The sequence below is a fragment of the Cherax quadricarinatus genome, chromosome 18, assembly GCF_038502225.1.
Source record: "Cherax quadricarinatus isolate ZL_2023a chromosome 18, ASM3850222v1, whole genome shotgun sequence".
NCBI classification, from domain to species: Eukaryota; Metazoa; Arthropoda; class Malacostraca; order Decapoda; family Parastacidae; genus Cherax; species Cherax quadricarinatus.
Window position 1 is genome coordinate 43,184,903 of NC_091309.1, and position 26,537 is coordinate 43,211,439.

Here is a 26,537-nt window from a genome sequence, read left to right on the forward strand (position 1 = left end):
GTTATATTTTATAACCAGCTCTCGCTATATTTTATAACCAGCTCTCGTTATATTTTATAACAAGCTCTCGTTATATTTTATAACCAACTCTCGTTATATTTTATAACCAGCTCTCGTTATATTTTATAACCAACTCTCGTTATATTTTATAACCAGCTCTCGTTATATTTTATAACCAGCTCTCGTTATATTTTATAACCAGCTCTCGTTATATTTTATAACCAGCTCTCGCTATATTTTATAACCAGCTCTCGTTATATTTTATAACAAGCTCTCGTTATATTTTATAACCAGCTCTCGTTATATTTTATAACCAACTCTCGTTATATTTTATAACAAGCTCTCGTTATATTTTATAACCAGCTCTCGCTATATTTTATAACCAGCTCTCGTTATATTTTATAACCAGCTCTCGTTATATTTTATAACCAACTCTCGTTATATTTTATAACCAACTCTCGTTATATTTTATAACAAGCTCTCGTTATATTTTATAACCAGCTCTCGTTATATTTTATAACAAGCTCTCGTTATATTTTATAACCAGCTCTCGTTATATTTTATAACCAGCTCTCGTTATATTTTATAACCAACTCTCGTTATATTTTATAACAAGCTCTCGTTATATTTTATAACCAACTCTCGTTATATTTTATAACAAGCTCTCGTTATATTTTATAACCAACTCTCGTTATATTTTATAACAAGCTCTCGTTATATTTTATTGTGACAAGATTACGTTCTCCTGGAGAGCGTAATGTTGTCACAATAAAATATCATATAATTTGTAAGTGTTTTTAGCATATATTGTCAGTAACTCGACCAACATTATTATACGATTCCACTGTAAATTAAAGATGAGAGAAGTGAATGATACTCAGTTGTGGTTGAAGGGGACGAGTCATAGCTCCTGGCTCTGCCACTTCACTGGTCGCTACTAGGTCACTACCTCTCTGCTTTGTGAGCTTCATCATACCTCTTCTTAAAGCTATGTATGGATCCTGCCTCCACCACCTCCATTTCCAGACTATTCCACTTCCTGACAAATCTGTGACTGAAGAAATACTTCCTAACAACCCTGTGACTCATCTGAGTCTTTAATTTCCAATAGTGACCCCTTGTTTCTGTGTTCCATCTCTGGAAACCCTGTCCCTGTCCACTTTGTCGATTCCCTCAATATTTTATGTTATTATCCCCTGTCCTCCCCTGTCTTCCCTTGTCCTCCCCTGACCTCCCCTGTCCTCCCCTGTCCTCCCCTGTCCTCCTCTGTCCTCCCCTGTCCTTCCCTGTCCTCCCCTGTCCTCCCCTGTCCTCCCCTGTCCTCCCCTGTCCTCCCCTGTCCTCCCCTGTCCTCCCCTGTCCTCCCCTGTCCTCCCCTGTCCTCCGGTGTCGTCAGGTCGATTTCCCTTAACCTATCCTCGTAGGACAAGCCCCTTAACTCTGGAACTAGTCTCGTTGCAAACCTTTGAAGTTTGTCTAATTTCATGATGTGCTTGGCCAGGAGTGGGTTCCAAACTAGTGCTGCATGCTGCAATATGGGCCTGATGCACACGGTGTACAGAGTCCTTACTGAGACATCAGAATGTTATTCTTAGGTTTGCTAATCACCCGTATGCCGCAGCAGTTATTTGGTTGATGTGCGCCTCAGGAGATGTGGTCGGTGTTATACTTAACCCAAGATCCTTTTCACTGAGTGAGGTTTGTAGTCTTTGACCCCATAGACTGTATTCTGTCTGCAGTCTTCTTTGCCCTTCCTGATCTTCATGGCTGTGCACTTGGCAGGGTCAAACTCCAGGAGTCATTTGCTGGAGCCTGTCCAGATCCCTTTGTAGTTATGCCTGGTCCTCCTCCGATTGAATTCTAATTATTAACTTGACATCGACTGCAAACAGAGACGCTTCTGAGTCCGTTCCTTCCGTCATGTCATTCACATATACCAGAAATAGCACTGGTCCTAGGATTTACCTCTGTGGAACCCCGCTCGTCACAGGCACCCACTCCGACACCTCGTCATGCACCATGACTCGCTCCTGCCTTCCTGTCCTGTATTCTCTGATCCATTGCAGTGAAATCACTGTTATACCTGCCTGATCTTCCATTTTGCACTAATCTCTTGTATGGAACTGTGTCAAAAGCCTTCTTTCAGTCAATGAAAATGCAGTCACCTACCCCCTTCTCTCTCTTGTCTTACTACTGTCACCTTGTCATAGAGCTCCATTAGCTTTGTGACACAGGATTTCCTATTCTTGAATCCATGCTGGTTGTCACTGATCAGTTCCTTCCCTTCTAGGTGCTTCACCACTCTTCTCCTGATAATCTTCTCCGTGGCTTTGCATACTATGTATGTCAGAGATGTTGGTCTGTAGTTTAGTGCTGCATCTCTGTCTCCTTTTTTTATCTAGGACTTCATTTGCTGTCTTCCCCACCTCAGGGAGCTGACTTGTTTCGATAGATGTGTTGAAGGTTGTTGTTAGTAGTACACAGAGTACCTCTGCTCCCTCCCTCAGGACCCATGGAAAGATACTATTTGGCTCCATTGCCTTAGAGGTATCTTGTTTCCTTAGCAGCCTTTTCACTTCTTCCTCAGTTGCATGTATTGTGTCTAGCACTTGGTGGTGTACCCCACCCCGCCATGTTTCAGGACCCTCTCTGTCTCCACTGAGAATACTTCTTTAAATTTCATTTTGAGCTCCTCATATATTTCTCAGTCATTTCTTGTGATCTTACCACCTTCTTTCCTCAGCCTGATTACCTGATACTTGACTGTTGTTTTCCTTCAACTGTGACTGTACAACAGCTTGGGGTCAGACTTGGTTTTCGCTGCTATGTCATTTTTGTATTGTGGATGAGCCTCCCTCCTTACCTGTGCATATTCGCTTGTAGCTCATCGACTACTCTCCTTATTCTCCTGAGTCCTTTGCCTCCTATACTTCTTCCATTCTCTAGTCCATTTAGTTTTGTTCTCTCTACACCTGTGGGTGAACAAAAGGCTCGTTCTGCCTTTTCATTACTTCTTTTGCCCTTGGGTACAAACTTCTCCTCTGCTGCCTTGCATATTGTTGTCACACACTGCATCATTTTATTGACTGATTTCCATATCAGTTCTCTGTTATACTGAACCTCGTGCATGAAGTTCCTGAAGCCTGTGTAGTCCCCTCTCTAGTAGTTTAGGTTTCCCGCTCTGCTCTTCCTCCACATGACATGTCAGCTGGGTTCTCTTGGGTAGAGACGAGGAGAAAAAGATGATCTCTCTGCATTTCTCTTATTTCTGTTACTCTGTTCTCTACATAGACTAACATACTCTTATTTCGTAACCACTGGAGAACAGATTCATTATCACTCCAGATCACGTTTTTTTCAATAGTGAGATGATCAAGCACTTTGTTAAGATAGACAGCTAATTTTGTGTGAACATAGAGTGCTGTCAATTCCAATTGTGGTATTGTTCTGACCTTCAAGGGAGCTACCCTGATGTTACGACTTTGATGTCGTAACTTAAATAAAATGTTCATGGCTCCTAAAGGCTGCTCACATTGCTGTCTAGGGGTTATAAAATTACTTTGAAAAACACAGCAAACCTTGGGCCAGCATGTACTCATATATTAAACAATACTAATTATTATTAGGATGGACAAAACTCACCTATATAAAAATATATCTATATTAACAGTAACTTACATACAACTTACAACTACTACAAAATAACACCACACTACAGTTCACATCAGCTCACTAGCACACTGCTACTGATGAGTTAAAATAAATGAACATTTATGAACAGGGAGGCTCCATGACACCTCACTTTCTGCAGGCTACTTAGCCTACAGTGAAAACGTTAAATACTCTCCAAAACACAGGCCCCTGCATATTAGAGCTTTACAAATAAACCTTGAAAGCACTTAAACACAAATACCTTTGGTATTCGCTAAAAAAAATTGCCAAAATTACCTACTCAGACTAACACCAACCCATGACTAATTCACCCAGCCGTGTTCCTACCCATACTGAACTAAAAACACCTCTCATCTGCTCCTGTCCTGGCCACTGCCTGACTGACAGGAACAAAACGCATTCACTTTCAGGGAATAATACACTTCCGCTTTCAGTATACACCCGGAACTATGTTTTATAAACATTTTTTTCTGTATGTTACTGCGTAACACCTGACCTTTAAAGTAATTAGTGTACTTCCTTCAGCATTACTCATGTAAGCTACAGCATCATAACCTCTGGTTGACGCATTACAGAACACATGTACTTGTTTCCCTCTTAGCCCATTTGTCTAGGAAATTTCATTCGATGAAATTCTTTGAACTTCGTGGATATTTCATCCAATTCTTGACTCATTTCTAGAGGCAAGTTCTCATCCAAACCTGTTTTGAGCTTCCATGCATCTTGCAAAAGAATTTAACCTTTTATGGTAATTAGTGAGAGGAGTCCTAGAGGATCAAAACATTGTGATACTTCTGACACTAAACTGCGTTTGGTGAGTGTACTGCAATTTTTATTGTTTATTCTTTTGAGACTCAAAGTGTCTTCCTGTGTGTTCCAATTTAGTCCCAGCATGAGTAGTGGGGTTTTCTTCTGCATGGCTCACTTCTGTATGGCTCAGAAGTAACACCTAGGTGTTACTTCCGGTTTCCTACTTCCGGTCTAGGGCTTCCACTTTATGCCTCATCAAAGGATGCTCGTCTCTCTGACCTGTGTTGACACAGGTGTGTTGTAAGGAGATTTTATCAGATATGTAATGGGTACGTGATTTTCTACCTTGGGTGTGAACACCATTTCATGGCGTCTGTCTGACCTGTGTTGACACAGGTGTTCAGTAAGGAGATTATCGCCGGAGGGGGTTGTACAAAAATCATGACGCAATACTTTGGGGTGAGCCATATAAGGTCAAGGAGTCCCTCAGAGTGAGGATTGTGTTTCTATCTGGAAATCGAGTAAATATTTCTACAATTGACTGTGTTTACCAACAAGAAAATAATGTTCGATTTTAAGATAAAGTCTCCAAAACTAATTTGAAAATATCCAAAATGGAGTTCAAAATAATGTATTTTGGAAGTGTTCCAATATATTTTTAAATGTGTTCCAATGTAATTTGGAAGTGTTTTGGAAATGTTCTAAAGTTATCCCAAACATTTTGTTCATATTACCGAAATCGAGGGAATGTGGCTAAAATGTGATTTATATCATATCTTAGTTGGATGTGTTCGTGATATATTTATAAAAAATAAGTGTTTTCTAAAAATTTGTGACATGTTGTGAATATTACTGAGTCAAAATGAAAATGTGGTGACTTTTTTCTGATGAAATAGTTAAAACGAGAAAAATTGTGGGTTATGAGTATAATATTAAACTCTGGATTTGAGGAGATGGTATGGAATGGATTTTATTAGAAATTTAGTGAGTGTAAGGAGGAATGTACATTACATTTAGGAAAAATTTGTGGGGATTTCTATAAAATGGGTATTAGCTGGTAGTGTTGATCTTAGTTTCTGGTGATTTTTAGTGGTGTTTGAGCAGTATTCAATGGTGTTTTGGTAGTATTCAATGGTCTTTTGGTAGTATTCAGTGGTGTTTTGGGGGTATTCAAAGGAGTTTGATGACGTTTTTAAATGTGTTCAAATGATGTTTTTGGAGTATTCAACGGTAATTGATGGGTTTTTTTGATGTTGTTCAAATCAAAATGTGGTGTGTATGAGTTAGTTTTTCTGATAATGTTGTAAACTTCGGAGAATGTGGGAGGAGTTTGGTGGATGAGTTGTAATTTAATGAAATGTGTAAGTGTAGATGAGAATGTAAATTGCTGGGTGAGTTAGAGAAGACAAAATGTTATGTGATCTTAGTAAAAGTATAGATAGTTTTAGTGATCTTGACATAAGCAATCTTAGTTTTTAGTGATCTTAGTTATGATGTTTTCAGAGAATGTGTACAAAACGTGTGATCTTAGTGGTGGGATTATAGAATTTGGTAAATGTTTTGACTGTGGTGATCTTAGATTCTGGAGATATAACAGGTTGAAACAAATAACTTCCTCTCATTAAGTTAAATGAAGTAAAAGTGTGGGGTTGTTCTGGGAGAATTCAAAGGAGATTGATGATGTTTTTGAATGTGTTCAAATGATGTTTTTGGAGTAATCAAAGGTAATTGATGGTGTTTTTGGTGTTCAAAGTAAAGTGTGGTGTGTGTGGGTGTGTTTGTGTTAGTTTTGGTAAAATGTCTCATGTCATAAGTGTTTGAGTTAGTTTTTGTGATAATGTTGTAAAGTCTGGAGACTGAGGGAGTAGTATGGTGGATGAGTTGTAATTTAATGAAATATGTAAGTGTAGATAAATTAGAGATGTCAAAACTTTTTTGGGAGTATTCAAAATTATATTTTGGAAGTGTTTCAGTGTTGTTTGGAAATGTTCAAAAGTGTTTTTGTGAGTATTCAATGATTTATGAGAGTGTTCGAAGTAATCTGGGGGTTGTTCTGCAGTGAGATGATAAAGGTTGTCGATGAGAGAATATTTCTTAAGAGATATTGAGAAAAGTGTGTGTGTGTGTGTGTGTGTGTGTGTGTGGTGTACTCACCTAGTTGAGTTTGCGGGGGTCGAGTCCGAGCTCCTGGCCCCGCCTCTTCACTGATCGCTACTAGGTCACTCTCCCTGAGCCGTGAGCTTTATCATACCTCTGCTTAAAGCTATGTATGGATCCTGCCTCCACTACATCGCTTCCCAAACTATTCCACTTACTGACTACTCTGTGGCTGAAGAAATACTTCCTAACATCCCTGTGATTCATCTGTGTCTTCAGCTTCCAACTGTGTCCCCTTGTTACTGTGTCCAATCTCTGGAACATCCTGTCTTTGTCCACCTTGTCAATTCCTCTCAGTATTTTGTATGTCGTTATCATGTCCCCCCTATCTCTCCTGTCCTCCAGTGTCGTCAGGTTGATTTCCCTTAACCTCTCCTCGTAGGACATACCTCTTAGCTCTGGGACTAGTCTTGTTGCAAACCTTTGCAATTTCTCTAGTTTCTTCACGTGCTTGGCTAGGTGTGTGTTCCAAACTGGTGCCGCATACTCCAATATGGGCCTAACATACACGGTGTACAGGGTCCTGAATGATTCCTTATTAAGATGTCGGAATGCTGTTCTGAGGTTTGCTAGGCGCCCATATGCTGCAGCAGTTATTTGGTTGATGTGCGCTTCAGGAGATGTGCCTGGTGTTATACTCACCCCAAGATCTTTTTCCTTGAGTGAGGTTTGTAGTCTCTGACCCCCTAGACTGTACTCCGTCTGCGGCCTTCTTTGCCCTTCCCCAATCTTCATGACTTTGCACTTGGTGGGATTGAACTCCAGGAGCCAATTACTGGACCAGGTCTGCAGCCTGTCCAGATCCCTTTGTAGTTCTGCCTGGTCTTCGATCGAGTGAATTCTTCTCATCAACTTCACGTCATCTGCAAACAGGGACACCTCAGAGTCTATTCCTTCCGCCATGTCGTTCACAAATACCAGAAACAGCACTGGTCCAAGGACTGACCCCTGCGGGACCCCGCTGGTCACAGGTGCCCACTCTGACACCTCGCCACGTACCATGACTCGCTGCTGTCTTCCTGACAAGTATTCCCTGATCCATTGTAGTGCCTTCCCTGTTATCCCTGCTTGGTCCTCCAGTTCTTGCACCAATCTCTTGTGTGGAACTGTGTCAAACGCCTTCTTGCAGTCCAAGAAAATGCAATCCACCCACCCCTCTCTCTCTTGTCTTACTGCTGTCACCATGTCATAGAACTCCAGTAGGTTTGTGACACAGGATTTCCCGTCCCTGAAACCATGTTGGCTGCTGTTGATGAGATCATTCCTTTCTAGGTGTTCCACCACTCTTTTCCTGATAATCTTCTCCATGATTTTGCATACTATACATGTCAGTGACACTGGTCTGTAGTTTAATGCTTCATGTCTGTCTCCTTTTTTAAAGATTGGGACTACATTTGCTGTCTTCCATGCCTCAGGCAATCTCCCTGTTTCGATAGATGTATTGAATATTGTTGTTAGGGGTACACATAGCGCCTCTGCTCCCTCTCTCAATACCCATGGGGAGATGTTATCTGGCCCCATTGCCTTTGAGGTATCTAGCTCACTCGGAAGCGTCTTCACTTCTTCCTCGGTTGTGTGCACTGTGTCCAGCACTTGGTGGTGTGCCCCACCTCTCCGTCTTTCTGGAGTCCCTTCTGTCTCCTCTGTGAACACTTCTTTGAATCTCTTGTTGAGTTCTTCACATACTTCACGGTCATTTCTTGTTGTCTCTCCTCCTTCCTTCCTTAGCCTGATTACCTGGTCCTTGACTGTTGTTTTCCTCCTGATGTGGCTGTACAACAGTTTCGGGTCAGATTTGGCTTTCGCTGCTATGTCATTTTCATATTGTCTTTGGGCCTCCCTTCTTATCTGTGCATATTCGTTTCTGACTCTACGACTGTTCTCCTTATTCTCCTGGGTCCTTTGCCTTCTATATTTCTTCCATTCCCTAGCACACTTGGTTTTTGCCTCCCTGCACCTTTGGGTAAACCATGGGCTCATCCTGGCTTTTTCATTAATCCTGTTACCCTTGGGTACAAACCTCTCCTCAGCCTCCTTGCATTTTGTTGCTACATATTCCATCATCTCATTAACTGGCTTCCCTGCCAGTTCTCTGTCCCACTGAACCCCGTTCAGGTAGTTCCTCATTCCTGTGTAGTCCCCTTTCTTGTAGTTTGGCTTCATTCGTCCTGGCCTTCCTGCTTCTCCCTCCACTTGTAGCTCTACTGTGTATTCGAAGCTTAAAACCACATGGTCACTGGCCCCAAGGGGTCTTTCATATGTGATGTCCTCGATATCTGCACTACTCAAGGTGAATACTAAGTCCAGCCTTGCTGGTTCATCCTCTCCTCTCTCTCTTGTAGTGTCCCTTACGTGTTGGCACATGAAGTTTTCCAGTACCACCTCCATTATCTTAGCCCTCCATGTATCTTGGCCCCCATGTGGGTCCAAGTTCTCCCAATCGATCTCCTTGTGGTTAAAGTCACCCATGATCAGGAGCTTTGCCCTGCATGCATGAGCTCTTCTGGCCACTCTAGCCAGTGTGTCAACCATCGCTCTATTGCTCTCGTCGTACTCTTGCCTTGGCCTCCTGCTGTTCTGTGGTGGGTTATACATCACTGCTATTACCACCTTGGGACCTCCAGAGTGAAGTGTTCCCACTATGTAATCACTTTCTTCTCCGCTGTCTCCTCTCTCCAGCTCATCAAAATTCCAGCGATTTTTGATCAGCAACGCCACTCCTCCACCCCCCCTGTTCCTTCTGTCTTTCCTCAGGATTTGGTATCCCGTTGGAAAGATGGCATCTGTTATCATACCTGTAAGCTTGGTTTCTGTGAGAGCTATGATGTCCGGTGATGCTTCTTTGACTCTTTCATGCCACTCCTCCCAATTATTTGTTATTCCATCAGCGTTTGTGTACCATACCTTCAGTTTCCTTTCCAACACTGTGGTTTGGGGGGCCTGTGAGGGTGGGAGACCTGGTGGCATACTGTGGGATTCTATAGCTCGGTGTTGGGTGGAGGCTGTGGGTATGGATTGTAGTGTGTGTTGGGATGGTGTGATAGGTTGTATGGTTCTGAGAGTAGTTGTGTGTGTGCTTGCCCTTGCTGTTCTGTTCTGCTCTGACTGACCTCTGCTGGTTCCCTCCTTGTCTCTTTTCCTAGCTACTTTCGCTTTTGGTGTGTTTGTGTGTGTGTGTGTGTGTGTGTGTGTGTGTGTGTGTGTGTGTGTGTGTGTGTGTGTGTGTGTGTGTGTGTGTGTGGTGTGTTTGTGTACTCACCTATTTGTACTCACCTATTTGTGGTTGCAGGGGTCGAGTCCTAGCTCCTGGCCCCGCCTCTTCACCGGTTGCTACTAGGCCCTCTCTCTCCCCGCTCCATGAGCTTTATCAAACCTCGTCTTAAAACTGTGTATGGTTCCTGCCTCCACTACGTCATTTTCTAGGCTATTCCACTGCCTTACAACTCTATGACTGAAGAAATACTTCCTACTATCTCTCTGACTCATTTGTGTCTTCAACTTCCAATTGTGGCCTCTTGTTTCTGTGTCCCCTCCCTGGAACATCCTGTCTTTGTCCACCTTGTCTATTCCACGCAGTATTTTATATGTCGTTATCATGTCTCCCCTGACCCTCCTGTCCTCCAGTGTCGTCAGGCCGATTTCCCTTAATCTTTCTTCATAGGACATTCCCCTTAGCTCTGGAACTAACCTTGTCGCAAACCTTTGTACTTTCTCTAGTTTCTTGACGTGCTTTATCAAGTGCGGGTTCCAAACAGGTGCTGCATACTCCAGTATGGGCCTGACATACACGGTGTACAGTGTCTTGAATGATTCCTTACTAAGGTATCGGAATGCTGTTCTCAGGTTTGCCAGGTGCCCATATGCTGCAGCAGTTATCTGATTGATGTGTGCTTCCGGAGACATGCTCGGTGTTATACTCACCCCAAGATCTTTCTCCTTGAGTGAGGTTTGCAGTCTTTGGCCACCTAGCCTATACTCTGTCTGTGGTCTTCTGTGCCCTTCTCCTATCTTCATGACTTTGCATTTGGCAGGATTAAATTCGAGAAGCCATTTGCTGGACCAGGTGTCCAGTCTGTCCAGGTCTCTTTGAAGTCCTGCCTGGTCCTCATCAGATTTAATTCTCCTCATTAACTTCACATCATCTGCAAACAGGGACACTTCTGAGTCTAACCCTTCCGTCATGTCGTTCACATATACCAAAAATAGCACTGGTCCTAGGACCGACCCCTGTGGGACCCCGCTCTTCACAGGTGCCCACTGTGATACATCATTACGTACCATGACTCGTTGTTGCCTCCCTGTCAGGTATTCTCTGATCCATTACAGTGCCCTTCCTGTTGTATGCGCCTGATGCTCTAGCTTCTGCACTAATCTCTTGTGAGGAACTGTGTCAAAGGCCTTCTTGCAGTCCAAGAAGATGCAATCAACCCACCCCTCTCTCTCTTGTCTTACTTCTGCTATTTTATCATAAAATTCCAGAAGGTTTGTGACACAGGATTTGCCTTCCGTGAATCCATGCTGGTTGGCATTTATACTCCTGTTCCGTTCCAGGTGCTCCACCACTCTCCTCCTGATAATCTTCTCCATAATTTTGCATACTATACACGTCAATGACACAGGTCTATAGTTTAGTGCCTCTTTTCTGTCTCCTTTTTTGAAAATGGGAACTACATTTGCCGTCTTCCATACCTCAGGTAATTGCCCAGTTTCCAGGGATGTGTTGAAGATTGTGGTAAGTGGCATGCACAACATATCTGCTCCCTCTCTAAGGACCCATGGAGAGATGTTGTCCGGTCCCATTGCCTTTGAGGTATCGATGTCCCTTAGCAGTTTCTTCACCTCCTCCTCATCTGTATGTATGTCGTCCAACACTTGTTGGTGTATTCCTTGCTGGTGTCCCCATCTGGTCTGTCCCCCCAGAGTCCTTCCTGTCTCTACTGTAAATACCTTCTTAAATCTCGTGTTGAGCTCCTCACATACCTCTTGATCGTTTCTTGTGAGTTCTCCACCTTCTTTCCTCAGCCTTATCACCTGGTCCTTGACTGTTGTCTTCCTCCTAATGTGGCTATACAGCAGTTTCGGGTCAGATTTGACTTTCGATGCTATGTCGTTTTCATACTGTCGCTGGGCCTCTCTCCTTATCTGTGCATACTCGTTTCTGGCTCTTCTACTAATCTCCTTGTTTTCCTGGGTCCTATGCCTCCTGTACCTTTTCCATTCTCTGTTGCACTAGTTTTTGCCTCCCTACACCTTCGGGTAAACCAAGGACTCGTTTTGGTCTTCCTATTATTTCTGTTTCCCTTGGGAACAAAACTTTCCTATGCCTCCTTGCACTTTGTTGCCACATATTCCATCATCTCGTTTACTGATTTTCCTACCATTTCTCTGTCCCACTGAACCTCCTGCAGGAAGTTTCTCATACCTGTGTAGTCCCCCCTTTTATAGTTTGGCCTGTCCCCTTCAGTTCCTGTTACCTTCTCCACTTGTAACTCTACTATATAGTCAAAACTCAGAACCACATGATCGCTAGCTCCAAGGGGCCTCTCGTAAGTGATGTCCTCAATGTCTGAACTGCTCAGGGTGAACACAAGATCCAGTCTTGCTGGCTCATCCTCCCCTCTCTCTCTGGTTGTGTCCCTGACATGTTGATGCATGAGGTTTTCAAGTACCACATCCATCAACTTGGCTCTCCATGTTTCGGGACCCCCATGTGGCTCCAGGTTTTCCCAGTCGATCTCCCTGTGGTTGAAATCGCCCATTACCAGTAACTTTGCTCTGCTCGAGTGAGCTCTTCTTGCCACCTCAGCCAGTGTGTCCACCATCACCCTGTTGTTTTCTTCGTACTCCTCTCTTGGCCTCCTTCAGTTCTGTGGTGGGTTATACATCACTCCAATGACTACTTTATGTTCTCCGGACTGAATTGTACCTACAATGTAGTCTCTTTCTCCAATCATGTCCATGCCTTCCATTTCCTCAAATCCCCATTGGTGTTTTATGAGCAGTGCAAACCCTCCTCCCCCTCTACTCCTTCTATCTTTCCTCAGGATCTGATATCCTGTTGGGAAGATTGTGTCTGTTATTGTCTCAGCGAGTTTTGTTTCTGTGACTGCTATGATGTCTGGGGATTTTTCACTGATTCTTTCATTCCACTCCTCATGTTTATTCGTTATTCCATCCGCGTTTGTGTACCAAACCTTTAGTTTCTTTTCTATCATTGTGGTCATGCAAGAATATTGGGGTTGGGGGAGCGAGAGCCTTGGTGGGGGCCTATATGGGGCTGTGGTGTAGGTGGGGTTTGTGTTGATGGGGGTGGGGTCAGAATGGCCATAAGGGACAGCTGTTGGGGTGAGGTTTGTGATATGGGGGTTGGTGGCAGAGGGAACAGTGAGTGGGGTGTAGTATAGGTTGCTCAGTTGCGTTGGGAATGTCGCGGGTGGAGTCTTTTGGTGGGAGATTCTGTGGGGTGTGTTTGCCCTTCCTCCTGTGTCTGGGTCCTGCTCATTTTCATTGCTTCTCGTTCCTCCTTGCGTCTCTGTACCCTCTCTTTCAGTGTAGTCCTTTCTTCTTGTGTTCTGTCACGGTCGAGGTATACTCTCTGGTACCCCTCTTTGTCCCTCAGTCTTGCTTTCTCTTGCAGAATCCTGGTTCGAACTGATTCTTCCTTGAAAGTTACTCTGACAGGCCGTATCCTTCCACTCGCAAACCACCCAATTCTCTGAAAATTTGTCACCTGGTTCATATTGCCCTCCCCTATTGTTTTCATGATGCCTTCAATCATTTGTTTCTCCTCCTGTTTTATTTCTTTAAAGTTGGCCCCCTTGGCTTCTTGGAGCCCGTACACAAAAACTGACCTCGCCCTTTCCTCCTCCCACTGAGTCTCCATCTGCTTCCTCTGAGGCATTTTATTTTCCTTCCATTTTATTTTCCTTCCAGTGTGTGTGTGTGTGTGTGTGTGTGTGTGTGTGTGTGTGTGTGTGTGTGTGTGTGTGTGTGTGTGTGTGTGTGTGTGTGTGTGTGTTGTGTGTGTTTGTGTGTGTGTGTGTGTGTGGGTATTAACTTCGTAATATGTAAAATTGTGACTAGTGAATTGTGGTGACTTCTGATGAAATAGTTAAGACGAGAAAAAAATGTGTGTTATGAGTGAAAATTGTGTCTTGTTGTGAGATGTTGGTGGGAGAGTGAGGTGTTGGGAGATGTTGGTGGGAGAGTGAGGTGTTGGGAGATGGGTGTGAAGAGGTAGGGTTTGGGTGGTGGGGAGAAGGGTTAAGAAGAGGAGAGAGAGAAGATTACTTCGTGGTGTCTGACCTGAGATTTTAATCTGAAGGTAAATCAGATAAGATTCGCCAGTCGGCAGATGTCTAGACTTGAGGAGAGTGAATCTTTTGTTGTATTTTGTAAAAAAAATTGTGGATTGTTGTGGGTATTAACGAAAATGAGGAATTATTTGGGTTATTCTGGGTTAAGAGTGAAAATGTGTAATGTTTTCCCTATGTTGTACATGAAATGTGTAATACTGAGAATCCATGTAATGAAGAAAATGTAATACTTTAAAATGGAAAATATTAGTGTTATCCTATGTTTACTTCATTTAAGTTAACTAGAAGAAAAGTAACTTAGTTGATTTTAAGTCAATAAGGGGACACAGAGTGACCTGTTATTGTGATAAATGTGTATGGAGTGAGATGGAATATTTCACGACCAATTCTCAACCTAGTTCACGTGTTGTTGAGGATTCCCCGCCTTCCCCCATAAATTATCCACCGACTTCCCCACCATCATCCTCCGCAGAAGTCTATTATATATTAGATGATGATGAAGAAGATCCAGAACAAAATGCACAGAATTTCTTCAAGAGAAGAATTACTCTATGTTGATTTTAGTCAATGAATTGCACGTTTTTTCAATTAATTTATATTTTTTGTTGGATGTATATGAAATAAAGTGAGATGGTTGCATAATAAATAAATAAATGGAAATATTGTGTATTAGTGTTATCCTGCATTTTAAGTTAATGTTTGGTCGACAAGATTCAGCCTGTGTGTGTGAGGTCATCACGTGACGTCACTGACCAATAAGTAAACACAGGTGGGGTGACGTCACACTTGCTTAGACCTGTATTAAGAGAAAGTACCATGTCCCATAGGGGGAGTCCATTTGAATGCTTACCCCCAAAGGGGGAAACCCAAAAACTTGATCCGAGGAAGTGGAGGAAAAATCTTTGCATTATTAATATCGAGAAAAACTTGATCCAAGGAGATGGAGCAGGAATATTTGAGGTAGAAGTGGGTGGTGGGAGGGGTACCCATAGAGGAACCTCAAAAACTTGATCCAAGGAGATGAAGCAGGAATTTTGTGATGCAGGTGAAAGTGGGAGGGGGAACCTCAAAAACTTGATCCGAGGAAGTGGGGGGAAAATCTTTGTATTATTGATATCGAGAAAAACTTGATCCAAGGAAGTAGAGCAGGAATATTTGGGGTAGAAGTGGATGGTGGGAGATGCGGGGGGGAGGGTGTTGATCCGAGGAGTTAGAGATCATAAGAAATTCAAAAAAAATTCGAAAATATTTGGTGGGATGGAGAGGGAGGTTTTGATTTGAGGAAATGGAGCAGGAATATTTGGGGTAGAAGTGGATGGTGGGAGGTGTGGGGGGAGGGTGTTGATCCGAGGAGATGGAGAGCACAAGAAAATAAAAAAATCGAAAAAATCTGAAAAAAATTCAGGGAGTGGGGGCGATCAGATGGACGCTGCAGAAGGTGCTGCAGAAGGTGCGGGTGTGGACGGGCGTGCGGGCGGGCGCGAGGGCAGGCGTGCAGGTGGGCATGAGGGTGCGGCACACGGGCGGGTAGTGTGGGTGGGGGGCGTGGCTGGGGGGTGTGGGTGGGGTGGGGAACGGGTGGGAAGGCGAGGGTCAAGGGCGAGGTGGTCGATGGTGAGTTCAGGGTCATTAGCATAAAGGTGTGAAAAGCCGGCATCCTTTGATGAGCCATACCGTGGAAGCCCTAGACCGAAAGTAGGAAACCGGAAGTAACACCTAGGTGTTACTTCCGAGCCATACAAAAGTGAGCCATACAGAAGAGAACCCTGCTACTAGCATGTTGTTGCAGTCAGGAATTTCAGCTACAGGGAAATCTTCTTTGATAAGTTCTCTTAATTGATTTGAATTAGTGTTCCACATCCTTAGAGGCATATTTGTTAGCTTCTCTGTATAAGGATTTCAAATCCTCCTCTCCATTCACAGTACCTTGAAGATTGCCCACATAAAAACTTTTATTTAAGGTTCCTTTGAAGGGACTTTCAGATTTCTTCAAATGTATATTTAGATTCGCTTCTAGCTACTGACATGAAACGATAAGTTTTCACATGACTTTGGGATTATGTGCATTTTCAGGCCACAAGAATCGAATATAATCTCTATTTCTTTTAGTCCTACTCTTAAGAAAGTTTTGGAAATATCAGCTGTCTAGGTATATGGATTTGTGCGAAATTTCATAAGCACGTCTCGAAGCTTCTCAGTTAGTGAGGTTCCAGTTATCAGACAGTCACGAAGACTTGCTGCATCTTTATTAGCATGTGTGCTGCAATTATATAAAATGCATAGTGGAGTGGGATCAGAATCTTTTCTGACTCCGTCGTGCGGGAGATAATGAGCTTCTGTCTTCAGCTTGTCTTTGACTACTTCCTCGATGAAATTATTGTCCAACTGTTCTTGTATGATATTATCATAGACAGTCAGCAACACTGGATTCTTCCTGAGCTCGTGTATTTGTTCTTTCATTTGTCCGAAAGCCATGCGATAATTGCTAGGCAGGTATGGGGGATTTATTTTCCATGGTAACCTAACCCCATACTATCCATCTAAATATTTGATAGTATCCAAATATTGGTTATGCGTTTGAGACTTGTGGGCTTGGTTTACTTACATCAATACCTATTGCATTTAAATTCCATAACTTATCGACTAGTTCATTCATTTCTTCCAGAAATGAAAATTTTTGCTGTGATACATGATCAGCAGTTATATTTGTAACTAGTACATTTTCCACTGAATCAATATCAGCTTCTCTCTCACTTTGAGAGGGAACTGGACCACATGTCATTTGACCTCCTGCTGTTTTTAGAAAGTGAACATCATGTTTGCTTACTATATTTTGCACAAGACAATGCTAATAATCACTTCCAATGATTAATTCAATTGGACTAACTGTGTCCGTCTGTATGTCTGGACAGACTAACTTGAACTTGGCTGCCTTTAGTGCTGCAACTCTTTCTTTTAATCCCAGAATCTGCACAGACTTAGGCAAATCATCGACTACCACAACTTCTACTGTCTTTTTCCGGTTTCCTAGACCAACAGTAAATTTCGCTAGGTCATATGTCTGTTTACCATAACTTTGGAAAAAAAACCCAGCTATATTTAACTCTATTTTGGCATGGGTTTGTTTATTCACTTTCTGTAACACAGTTCGTCTTATGAAGGAAGTTTGCGAGCCTTGATCAAATGTTAGCACATTGGTTTTGTGTAATTTATTAAATAACTCAACTTAAGCTATTGGTAGAGCTGTAGATTTAGACTTATCTCTCACATTTAATGCTGTTGTTTGTTAACCTCTTGTTTCTGTGGAAGTCGTCTGTTGCTCAGCACAAATGTTTGGGCATAATGCTGTATGATGCATACCCTTGCATTTAAAACATTTCTTCAGTGAACATTTACCTTCCTTGTGTTCACCTAAACACTTAGTGCACTGTTTCAGCTGTTGAGCACGGTGTTTCCGTGCTTCCATTGTTGTGTATTGACTACAATACTGTGTCCAATGTGATCCATCACAAAGTATGCATTTTGGAGCACGTTTATGTGTGACAGTCTGTTGACTGTCTGTTGTATTCACAGCTTAATAAGTACTTCCATGGTATTTTCCATTCTCTGATTTAGTGGGAGTAGTGATACTCTTTTTATGCTGAGTTGCAAGTTTAGTATCCACAGTAGGATTTGTGGATTTATCATCATGTCTCGTTACTTGCATGCAAGAAACTATTGCTTGTAAACCTTTGCTAATTTCTTCACAAGTGAAACAATATTTATTGAACATAATATTTAATTGTTCAATAGTTTGTGGTGACAGCTTATCCTGTACAATACCACTGATAAACAAATAACATCGATTTATGTTATATTTAGTCTTTAGAGATCTGAGACAATTATCTATTGTGATCCTGAATGACTGTTAGTATGAAAAACAATGTCTGGGTGGCTTCAAGTTTGAGATTCTGACTGCATGTCTAACCCTGGCATTGTCAGCATCAAAGAAATTGTCTTTCAAGACACGTAAGGCTGGATGATAATTAATTGCCTTTGACCTCCGGAAATGACTTAATCAGTTCATAGGGATCTTCCTTCACAAGATATTTAAGATAGTTGAATTTAGAGATATCATCAATATCAGTTCTTGTATGTACCAGGAATAAATTCTTCTTAGTTATGACCTTCAAATATAGGTAATGATAATGTAGGAAGATTAAGTAGTGGTATGCCTGTCATGCAGGTGTAACAGGTGTCTTACCACTAGCTACAGTAGTTTTTTGTGGAAGAATTTTGTGGCAGGTACAAAGTTTTTTTTGCCAACTTTTCTCGTTAAGCACTAAATGCACCCAAAACTTGCTGATTTTGATCATCAGACAGATCTGACTCTAAGAAATCACTTTCATAATTTTCCTAATCTGCATTAATGTTCATCAGAAGATTTGAAACCAGAGTGAGTTTTGCTTCTAACATGTCAAAATCAATATACGCATTTTAAGTCAAACCTTCAAAGACACCAAAAAAATCTTCTACTTGTGTAATTTTCATCTTCAAATATTTAAATTGACTTTTAAATGTCTTCTTGAACACGAATACTAAAAATAATTCTTAACTACAGGCGTTTAAGCTTCAATGCAGTGAACAACTGAGGGTGTTATGATCGCTTTCCACACTGACCCAGTGTGGTTGTGGCAGTGATGGTGGTGGGTGGTGGTAGTGGATAATGGCGGTGGGTGGTGGCGGTGGTGGGTGGTGTTGGGTGGTGGCAGTGGTGGTGGGTGGTGTTTGGTGGTGACCGTGGTGGCGGAGGTGGTGGGTGGTGGGTGGTGTGTGGTTGTGGGTGGTGGTGGTGGTGTTGGTGGTGGGTGGTGGTGGTGGTGGATCGTGGTGGAGAGGGTGATTGTAATATATTAATTAAAATCAACATCTGTTATGCTACAAAGTGGGAGGAGGTTGTCGCACACAAGGAAGACATGAGGGACAATAGTGACTGAGACATTCCCCACATCCACCATTCGCTCACAACCACCATTCCCCACATCCACCATTCACTCACAACCACCATTCCCCCACATCCACCATTCACTCACAACCATCATTCACTCACAACCACCATTCCCCTACAACCACCATTCCCCTAAAACTACCACTCCCTCGCCCACCCAGTCACCCCTCATCCAGTCATCACCCACGCCAGACCACTGACAAGCACACATTGCACCCACACCACTACACTACCCCTTGGGGCCAGCGATCATGTGGTTTTAAGCTTCGAATACACAGTAGAGCTACAAGTGGAGGGGGAAGCAGGAAGGCCAGGACGAATGTAGCCAAACTACAAGAAAGGGGACTACACGGGAATGATGAACTTCCTGAACGGGGATCAGTGGGACAGAGAACTGGCAGGGAAGCCAGTTAATGAGATGTTGGAATATGTAGTAACATTGTGCAAGGAGGCTGAGGAGAGGTTTGTACCCAAGGGTAACAGGAATAATGAAAAAGCCAGGATGAGCCCATGGTTCACCCAAAGGTGCAGGGAGGCAAAAACCAAGTGTGCTAGAGTATGGAAGAAATATGGAAGGCAGAGGACCCAGGAGAATAAGGAGAGCAGTCGTAGAGCCAGAAATGAATATGCACAGATAAGAAGGGAGGCCCAACGACAATATGAAAATGACATAGCAGCGAAAGCCAAATCTGACCCGAAGCTGTTATACAGCCACATCAGGAAGAAAACAACAGTCAAGGACCAGGTAATCAGGCTAAGCAAGGAAGGAGGAGAGACAACAAGAAATGACCGTGAAGTACGTGAGGAACTCAACAAGAGATTCAAAGAAGTGTTCACAGAGGAGACACAAGGGGCTCCAGAAAGACGGAGAAGTGGGGTACACCACCAAGTGCTGGACACAGTACACACAACCTAGGAAGAAGTGAAGAGGCTTATGAGTGAGCTAGATACCTCAAAAGCAATGGGGCCGGATAACATCTCCCCAAGGAACCTGAGAGAGGGAGCAGAGGCACTATGTGCACCCCTAACAACAATATTCAATACAACTATCGAAACAGGGAGATTGCCTGAGGCATGGACGACAGCAAATGTAGCCCCAATCTCTAAAAATGGAAACAGACATGAAGCACTAAACTACAGACTAGTGCCACTGACATGTATAGCATGCAAAGTCATGGAGAAGGTTATCAGGAGAAGAGTGGTGGAACACCTAGAAAGGAATGATCTCATCAACAGCAGCCAACATGGTTTCAGAGACGGGAAATCCTGTGTCATAAACCTACTGGAGTTCTATGACATGGTGACAGCAGTAAGACAAGAGAGAGAGGGATGGATGGATTGCATTTTCTTGGACTGCAAGAAGGCGTTTGACACAGTTCCATACAAGAGATTAGTGCAAAAACTGGAGGACCATGTAGGGATAACAGGGAATGCACTACAATGGATCAGGGAATACTTGTCAGGAAGACAGCAGGGAGTCATGGTACATGGCGAGGTGTCAGAGTGGGCACCTGTGACCAGCGTTATCCCACAGGGGTCAGTCCTAAGACCAGTGCTGTTTCTGGGATTTGTGAACGATATGACGGAAGGAATAGACTCCGAAGTGTCCCTGTTTGCAGATGACGTGAAGTTGATGAGAAGAATTCATTCGATCGAATACCAGGCAGAACTACAAAGGGATCTGGACAGGCTGCATACCTGGTCCAGCAATTGGCTCCTGGAGTTCAACCCCACCAAGTGCAAAGTCATGAAGATTGGGGAAGGGCAAAGAAGACCGCAGATGGAGTACAGTCTATGGGGCCAGAGACTACAAACCTCACTCAAGGAAAAAGAACTTGGGGTGAGTATAACACCAGGTACATCTCCTGAAGCGCACATCAACCAAATAACTGCTGCAGCATATGGGCGCCTAGCAAACCTCAGAACAGCATTCCGACATCTTAATAAGAAATCGTTCAGGACCCTGTACACCGTCTACGTTAGGCCCATATTGGAGTATGCGGCACCAGTTTGGAACCCACACCTAGCCAAGCACGTAAAGAAACTAGAGAAAGTGCAAAGGTTTGCAACAAGACTTGTTCCAGAGCTAAGAGGTATGTCCTACGAGGAGAGGTTAAGGGAAATCAACCTGACGACACTGGAGGACAGGAGAGATATGGGGGACATAATAACGACATACAAAATACTGAGAGGAATCGACAAGGTAGACAATCACAGGATGTTCCAGAGATGGGACACAGCAACAAGGGGACACAGTTGGAAGTTGAAGACACAGATGAATCACAGGGTTGTTAGGAAGTATTTCTTCAGCCACAGAGTTGTCAGGAAGTGGAATAGTTTGGGAAGCGACGTAGTGGAGGCAGGATCCATACATAGATTAAGCAGAGGTATGATAAAGCTCACGGTTCAGGGAGAGTGACCAAGTAGCGACCAGTGAAGAGGCGGGGCCAGGAGCTTGGACTCGACCCCTGCAACCTCAGCTAGGCGAATACAACTAGGTGAGTGCTACAGTATCAAACCCATACGGCCCCCACACCTCACCCATGCTTTTTCTCACCATTACCCCAAAGCTTCTAGCGTTCAGAGCCCCACGCCCACACCTTACCCATGTTTTCACGGCGCACACATATTAAGACACTATCTACACTCCTTGTCATGTAGACACCAGCCAGCCTAATTACTACCCACACCAGCTGCTCAGTCACTCATCATCCACACTCCACCATCACCCACACTAGGCCACCAACACTGCCACCCATATGGTCACCTTCACACCACCTCGTTGCTTCCAGCCTCCATCCCTACACTTGTAAAAGATTACAGGTATGCATGTAAATCATGCCACTTTGAACTGGCCACAACAGTGGGCAGTTCAAAGTGTAATGTTAAACACATAACCAAATTTAATTGAGCCTGTGGTGTTAAACTGCTAAACAATTCGATAGAAAGGTAGTTACTACAACCATGTGTAAGAGATAATTTTTCTTCGTGTAAATAAAGCGTAACCTGAGTAAATATATACAAGCAGGATAAGGTATTGTGTATATCGACAGCATGTCATAGCGTGGGGAGGCTAGAAACTAATGTTAGGAACTAATGTTATTTTAACCTTGACCAAGTTAATCCTAAAATTGCCGAGTTCTCAGTGATGTAGAACATAAATTCAACTTTTACCAGAAGTCAACACGGTAATACATTTTAACACAATTTTCAGCTAAAAACTTTAGTGTCCCAGTGGCAATTGTTGTTGTCTCCAGCACTCTACGACCCAACATAGTCAAACACTAAATCATAACTAATGAACTAAAAAAATATCATTTAAAAATTCCCAATTTTTCTTAAAGTATTATTTAAACATACCATCCTGAAGATGTTGAACTTTGATTATTTAGCTCCAGAAAATAATGAATATCCATTGGTTCTTTAATAATGTAAGAAAAACTTTCGGCACTGTAAACCCTAATGTCGTGCACTGTAGACCGCAATACCGTGCACTGTAGCCAACAATATCGTGCACTGTAGCTAACAATATCCTGCACTGTAGCCAACAATATACTGCACTGTAGCCAACAATATCGTGCACTGTAGACCACAGTATCGTGCACTGCAACCAACAATATCGTGCACTGTAGACCACAATATAGTGCACCAAAACCAATACATTATGGATTCAAGAGCATACTCTTAAGTTCATTAATTCCTACCTTACAGCCAGCAGGCAGCGTGTGACTGTGAATGACGCTTCCTTATCAACGCTAGCCATCAACACGGGCCTCACGGGGTGGCGTCCTTGGCAGAATATTATATCTAATCGATGAGAGAGAGAGAGAGAGATTATTCTGTGTTGTGTAAGCTGACTCAGCTCTTTGAGAAACTAGAATATGTCAGTAGCATATTCTAGTTTCTAGCATATTCTAGCATATAAGACATAGTGCGTCTTGAGCATTCTTACGTTTTAATATTACGTTGCTTGTTGCCGCTGTAGGTGACGTGTACCTCCATGGTGGGGCGAGACGTTGAGGAAGGTTTTCTTACACCTGATAGTCCTGTTCATCCAGCAGTAAGTAGGTATCTGGTTCCTAACTGCTGTGGGTCGCATTCTAAAAGGAGGACCACAGCTATGGAGAAATTTTCTCCAGGAGGGGGGTATTAGACCCTTCAGCCCATTTCTGCCCCTTTCAGCCCTGAGGGGCTCAGCCCTCTCAGAAGGGGCAACCATCTTGTTTACTGCAACAGCAAGTAATTGATCCCAGATGCAGTACGAGTATGTGATGTGGTCAAGCGACCGCCGCTTCTTGCAAGATTCCAATGTAGCAAATAGTTTAGTTATGAGAGACAGTCCATCTCTTACCTTAGCAGGACAATTAAGGAAAATTCTGCCGCAAAACTCTGTCACAGAAACCTTCTGTAACTAGTAGTCAAACACCTGTTACATCAACACATGGAACAACAAGTGTCCCATTACCAAGTTTGCCTACCTTGTCATTACCTATTTTCCAAGGTCATAATTATGAAGAATTCATTAGTGGTTTTCAGTCCATAGTAAATTCACGAACTGACATAGATGAGATTGCTAAGTTCAGTTATCTTAAATGTCTTGAGAAGGGAGAACCCTATGAACTGATTAAGTCATTTCTGATGGTTAAAGGCAATTATCAATTGCCTTACGTGTCTTAGCAGACGATTACTTTGATGCTGACAAAGCCAGAGTTAGACATGCAGTCTTAATATCAAGCTTGAAGTCACCCAAACATTGTTTTTCAAATTAACAGGCATTTAGAATCACATTAGACAATAGTCTCAGATCTCTAGATGCTAAATATGACCTAAGACAATATGATTGGTTTATCAGTGGTATTGTACAGAATAAGTTGTCACCACAAACTATTGAACGATTAAATATTATGTTCAATAAACGCTATTTCACTAGTGAGGAAATTATCAATGGTTTACAAACAATAGTTTCATGCATGCAAGCAACGAGACAAGATGAAATATCCACAAATCCTGTGGATAATAAACCTTCAACTCAGTATAAAAGAAGTATACCTACTCCCACTAAACCACAGAATGGGAAAACCCATGTGGGTATTTATCAAGCTGTGAACAATCGCTGCCTGACCACGGTAGTGTGCGGTAGTGCTCTGCACCCCTCTGCTGTGTGTAGGCGAGCGCCCTTGTCAGTTACCTGGCTGCAGTGGTGTGAAGTGGTGCTGTCACACCTCGGCTAACAACTTAGGTGCACTGTGATCGTCAAGATGGCGGTTAGTCTGAGACGAAGGATAAATACTGTAGGCATCGAGCTACTTAAAGGAACGATAACGACCAGTTCTGCGCAAGTCTTATTGCCAAAGATCATACGGGAGACTTATGGAGTACAAGATTGTGACTTGTATGGTGTAGCATTGAACGGAGGACAACGAATTTTCGTCAAACTGCTATCTGCAACGGTTTATGAATCGTTAATCACCAGGTTTCAGGACGTGAGTCTTAACGTCACACCAGCTGTCACTGTAAGAATGATAGATGTTTCACGGTATTATACGTGGATCAAGTTACGCAACGTTCCCTTTGAGGCGGACGAGGCAGATATAAGGAAAGTTTTTGAGAAGTATGGGACGGTGCATTATGCTCAACATGGTACGTGGGCGGCAGGAGCCTATGCTGGTTTTCCAGAGGGTTCTTTCAACCTCAAAATGACTTTGAGGCACCAAATACCATCCTATGTGTACCTACAAGATTTCAGGACGCAGGTAATGGTAATGTACCCAGGACAACGACGTACGTGCCGCCTATGTGGTGAGTATGATCACATAGCGGCGACCTGTGACAAGCGAAGACATGTGCCTGGACCTGTGGTGGACGTCGCAGCCCCTGCTTCAAAGGTGGCAGGTGAGGAACAAACATCGGATGGAGGGCGTGGTGTTTTGTGGAGCGAGATAGTGGATCGGGCACACAGGACTGGTGGTGAGTTGGAGTCCCGCCCCCAACTGCCTGATCAGGTGTCGTCTCCTGTGGATAAGGAGGAGCAGCAAGTACAAGAGAAGGTTCATGAGATTGAGGAGGAATTGGTGGAGGTGTTGAAGACGTTGTCACCACCAGAGAGGGATGTTACATCTGAGCGTGGTGTCATTGGAGAATCGTCGCTTCCAGAAAGTCTGAGACATGATAATTTGGGACGTGATGGTGGTTTGGAGTCATCCATTGACTCATTACACCATTCTCAGGTGGAGGTGGAGGTTCATCGAGAGGTAACATCTGATCAAGATATGTGTAACATGACTGTCACGAGAAAGAGGGCGGCTACATCAGATTCTGATGACGTCCTTACGCCTGCACAAAGGCCTGGGAAAAAGACTGAGGTCAAGTGTGAAGGTAGTGGTGTAGGTGGTGGTAGCCATGATAGGAGGCACCGGAAGAAGGGGGGAGGGAAAGAGAGCACTCTGAAGGTGTTGAACGTAAATTCAAGCTCTGGAGTTGTAAAGAGTGATGAGAGGAAGCAGGGGTGGAAACTTTAATAGGCCTTAGGTGTATGTCTGTAAATGTTAATGGGTTATGTAGCGGTATGAAGAGAGATTGGTTTCGTAATTTTCTGAATAAATCTAGAGTGGATGTTGTGTTCCTGCAGGAGCACAATTTCAAAGAGGGTAGGGTGTTGGAGGTGGCAGGATTTCGGGTAGTTACCCTGCCATCTCCCCGTCTAAAAGGTGGTGTGGGAATTTTAATAAGGGAGACGAGCCCATTTGTTTTGCAGAGAAGCGAGGGAGGAGGGGGAGGGAGGGTGTTGCGTGTGGATGGGTGGTGGATGGGTAAGCGTGTGTCTTTTGTGAGTGTGTATGCGCCGGCAGAAAATAACATAAAGGTAAAGAATGATTTTGTGTGTGAGGATCTTGTGTTTTTCTTAAGTGCACTGCCAGAGGTGGCGATAGTTGGTGGGGACTGGAATAGTGTAATCAGGGTGGCTGATGTGGACCCAAGAGGAGCTGGATATATGTCTGTGGCTCTTAGGGATTTATTAAGGGATGTTAGGTTACGTGATGCCTTTGGGGGAGCAGTGTGGGAGACTGAATATACGTTTGTTAGGAGTGGTTATGCTGCGAGACTAGATAGAGTGTACCTTTCTCAGGGAGTGAACGTGAAATCTTTCAGTACTGTTGAGACTACAATGTCAGATCATAGGGCAGTGGTGGTGGAGGTTGGGTGGGGGACGCTCGCGGACATATATAGAAGTTATTGGAAATTGAATATAAGTGTGTTAGGAGATGAGGAGGGGTTGGAGGGGTTTTCAGTCCTATGGAAGGAGCTTAGTGTGGAAGAACAGGGAGTGGATGACATTGTGACATGGTGGGATAGTGTCGCAAAGGAAAGGATTAGAAAGTTTTATGTGAGAGAAGGAAAACGTATTAATAATTTAAAATATGGACTGGCTAACTATTTAGAGGATAGGTTAAGAGCTTGCTATGGGAGGGGGGTGGGTGGGAATAATTTTCCTATGGATGAAATAGCTGAAATAAAGGGGAGGTTGAGGGTGTTGCAAAATGAAAGGTTTCAAGCTGTAAGGATGCAGGCAGGGGTGGAGGAAGTGCTTTGGGGCGACAAGCCGTCAGCGTGTGTTTTGCGGCATCAAAAGCAAAGGCAGGCGCTGACGGCTATAC

At 43.4% G+C, this 26,537-nt stretch overlaps 1 protein-coding gene across 4 annotated transcripts in view; it reads right to left on the reverse strand.

Annotated features, from left to right (window-relative positions):
* Positions 1 to 22,685, reverse strand: part of LOC128689503 (luciferin sulfotransferase) — a 438,093-nt gene extending 415,408 nt beyond the window's left edge. For 3 of the 4 annotated variants that reach the window (XM_070086450.1, XM_070086449.1, XM_070086453.1), the window contains exon 1: positions 22,587 to 22,663. In XM_070086450.1, coding sequence (XP_069942551.1) covers positions 22,587 to 22,645 — 59 coding nt within the window. In that variant the 5' untranslated portion in view covers positions 22,646 to 22,663. Of the gene's footprint in view, positions 1 to 22,586 lie in introns of all 4 variants that reach the window. The other variant, XM_070086452.1, reaches the window with a different exon arrangement.
* Between the last annotated feature and the right edge of the window lie 3,852 nt (positions 22,686 to 26,537).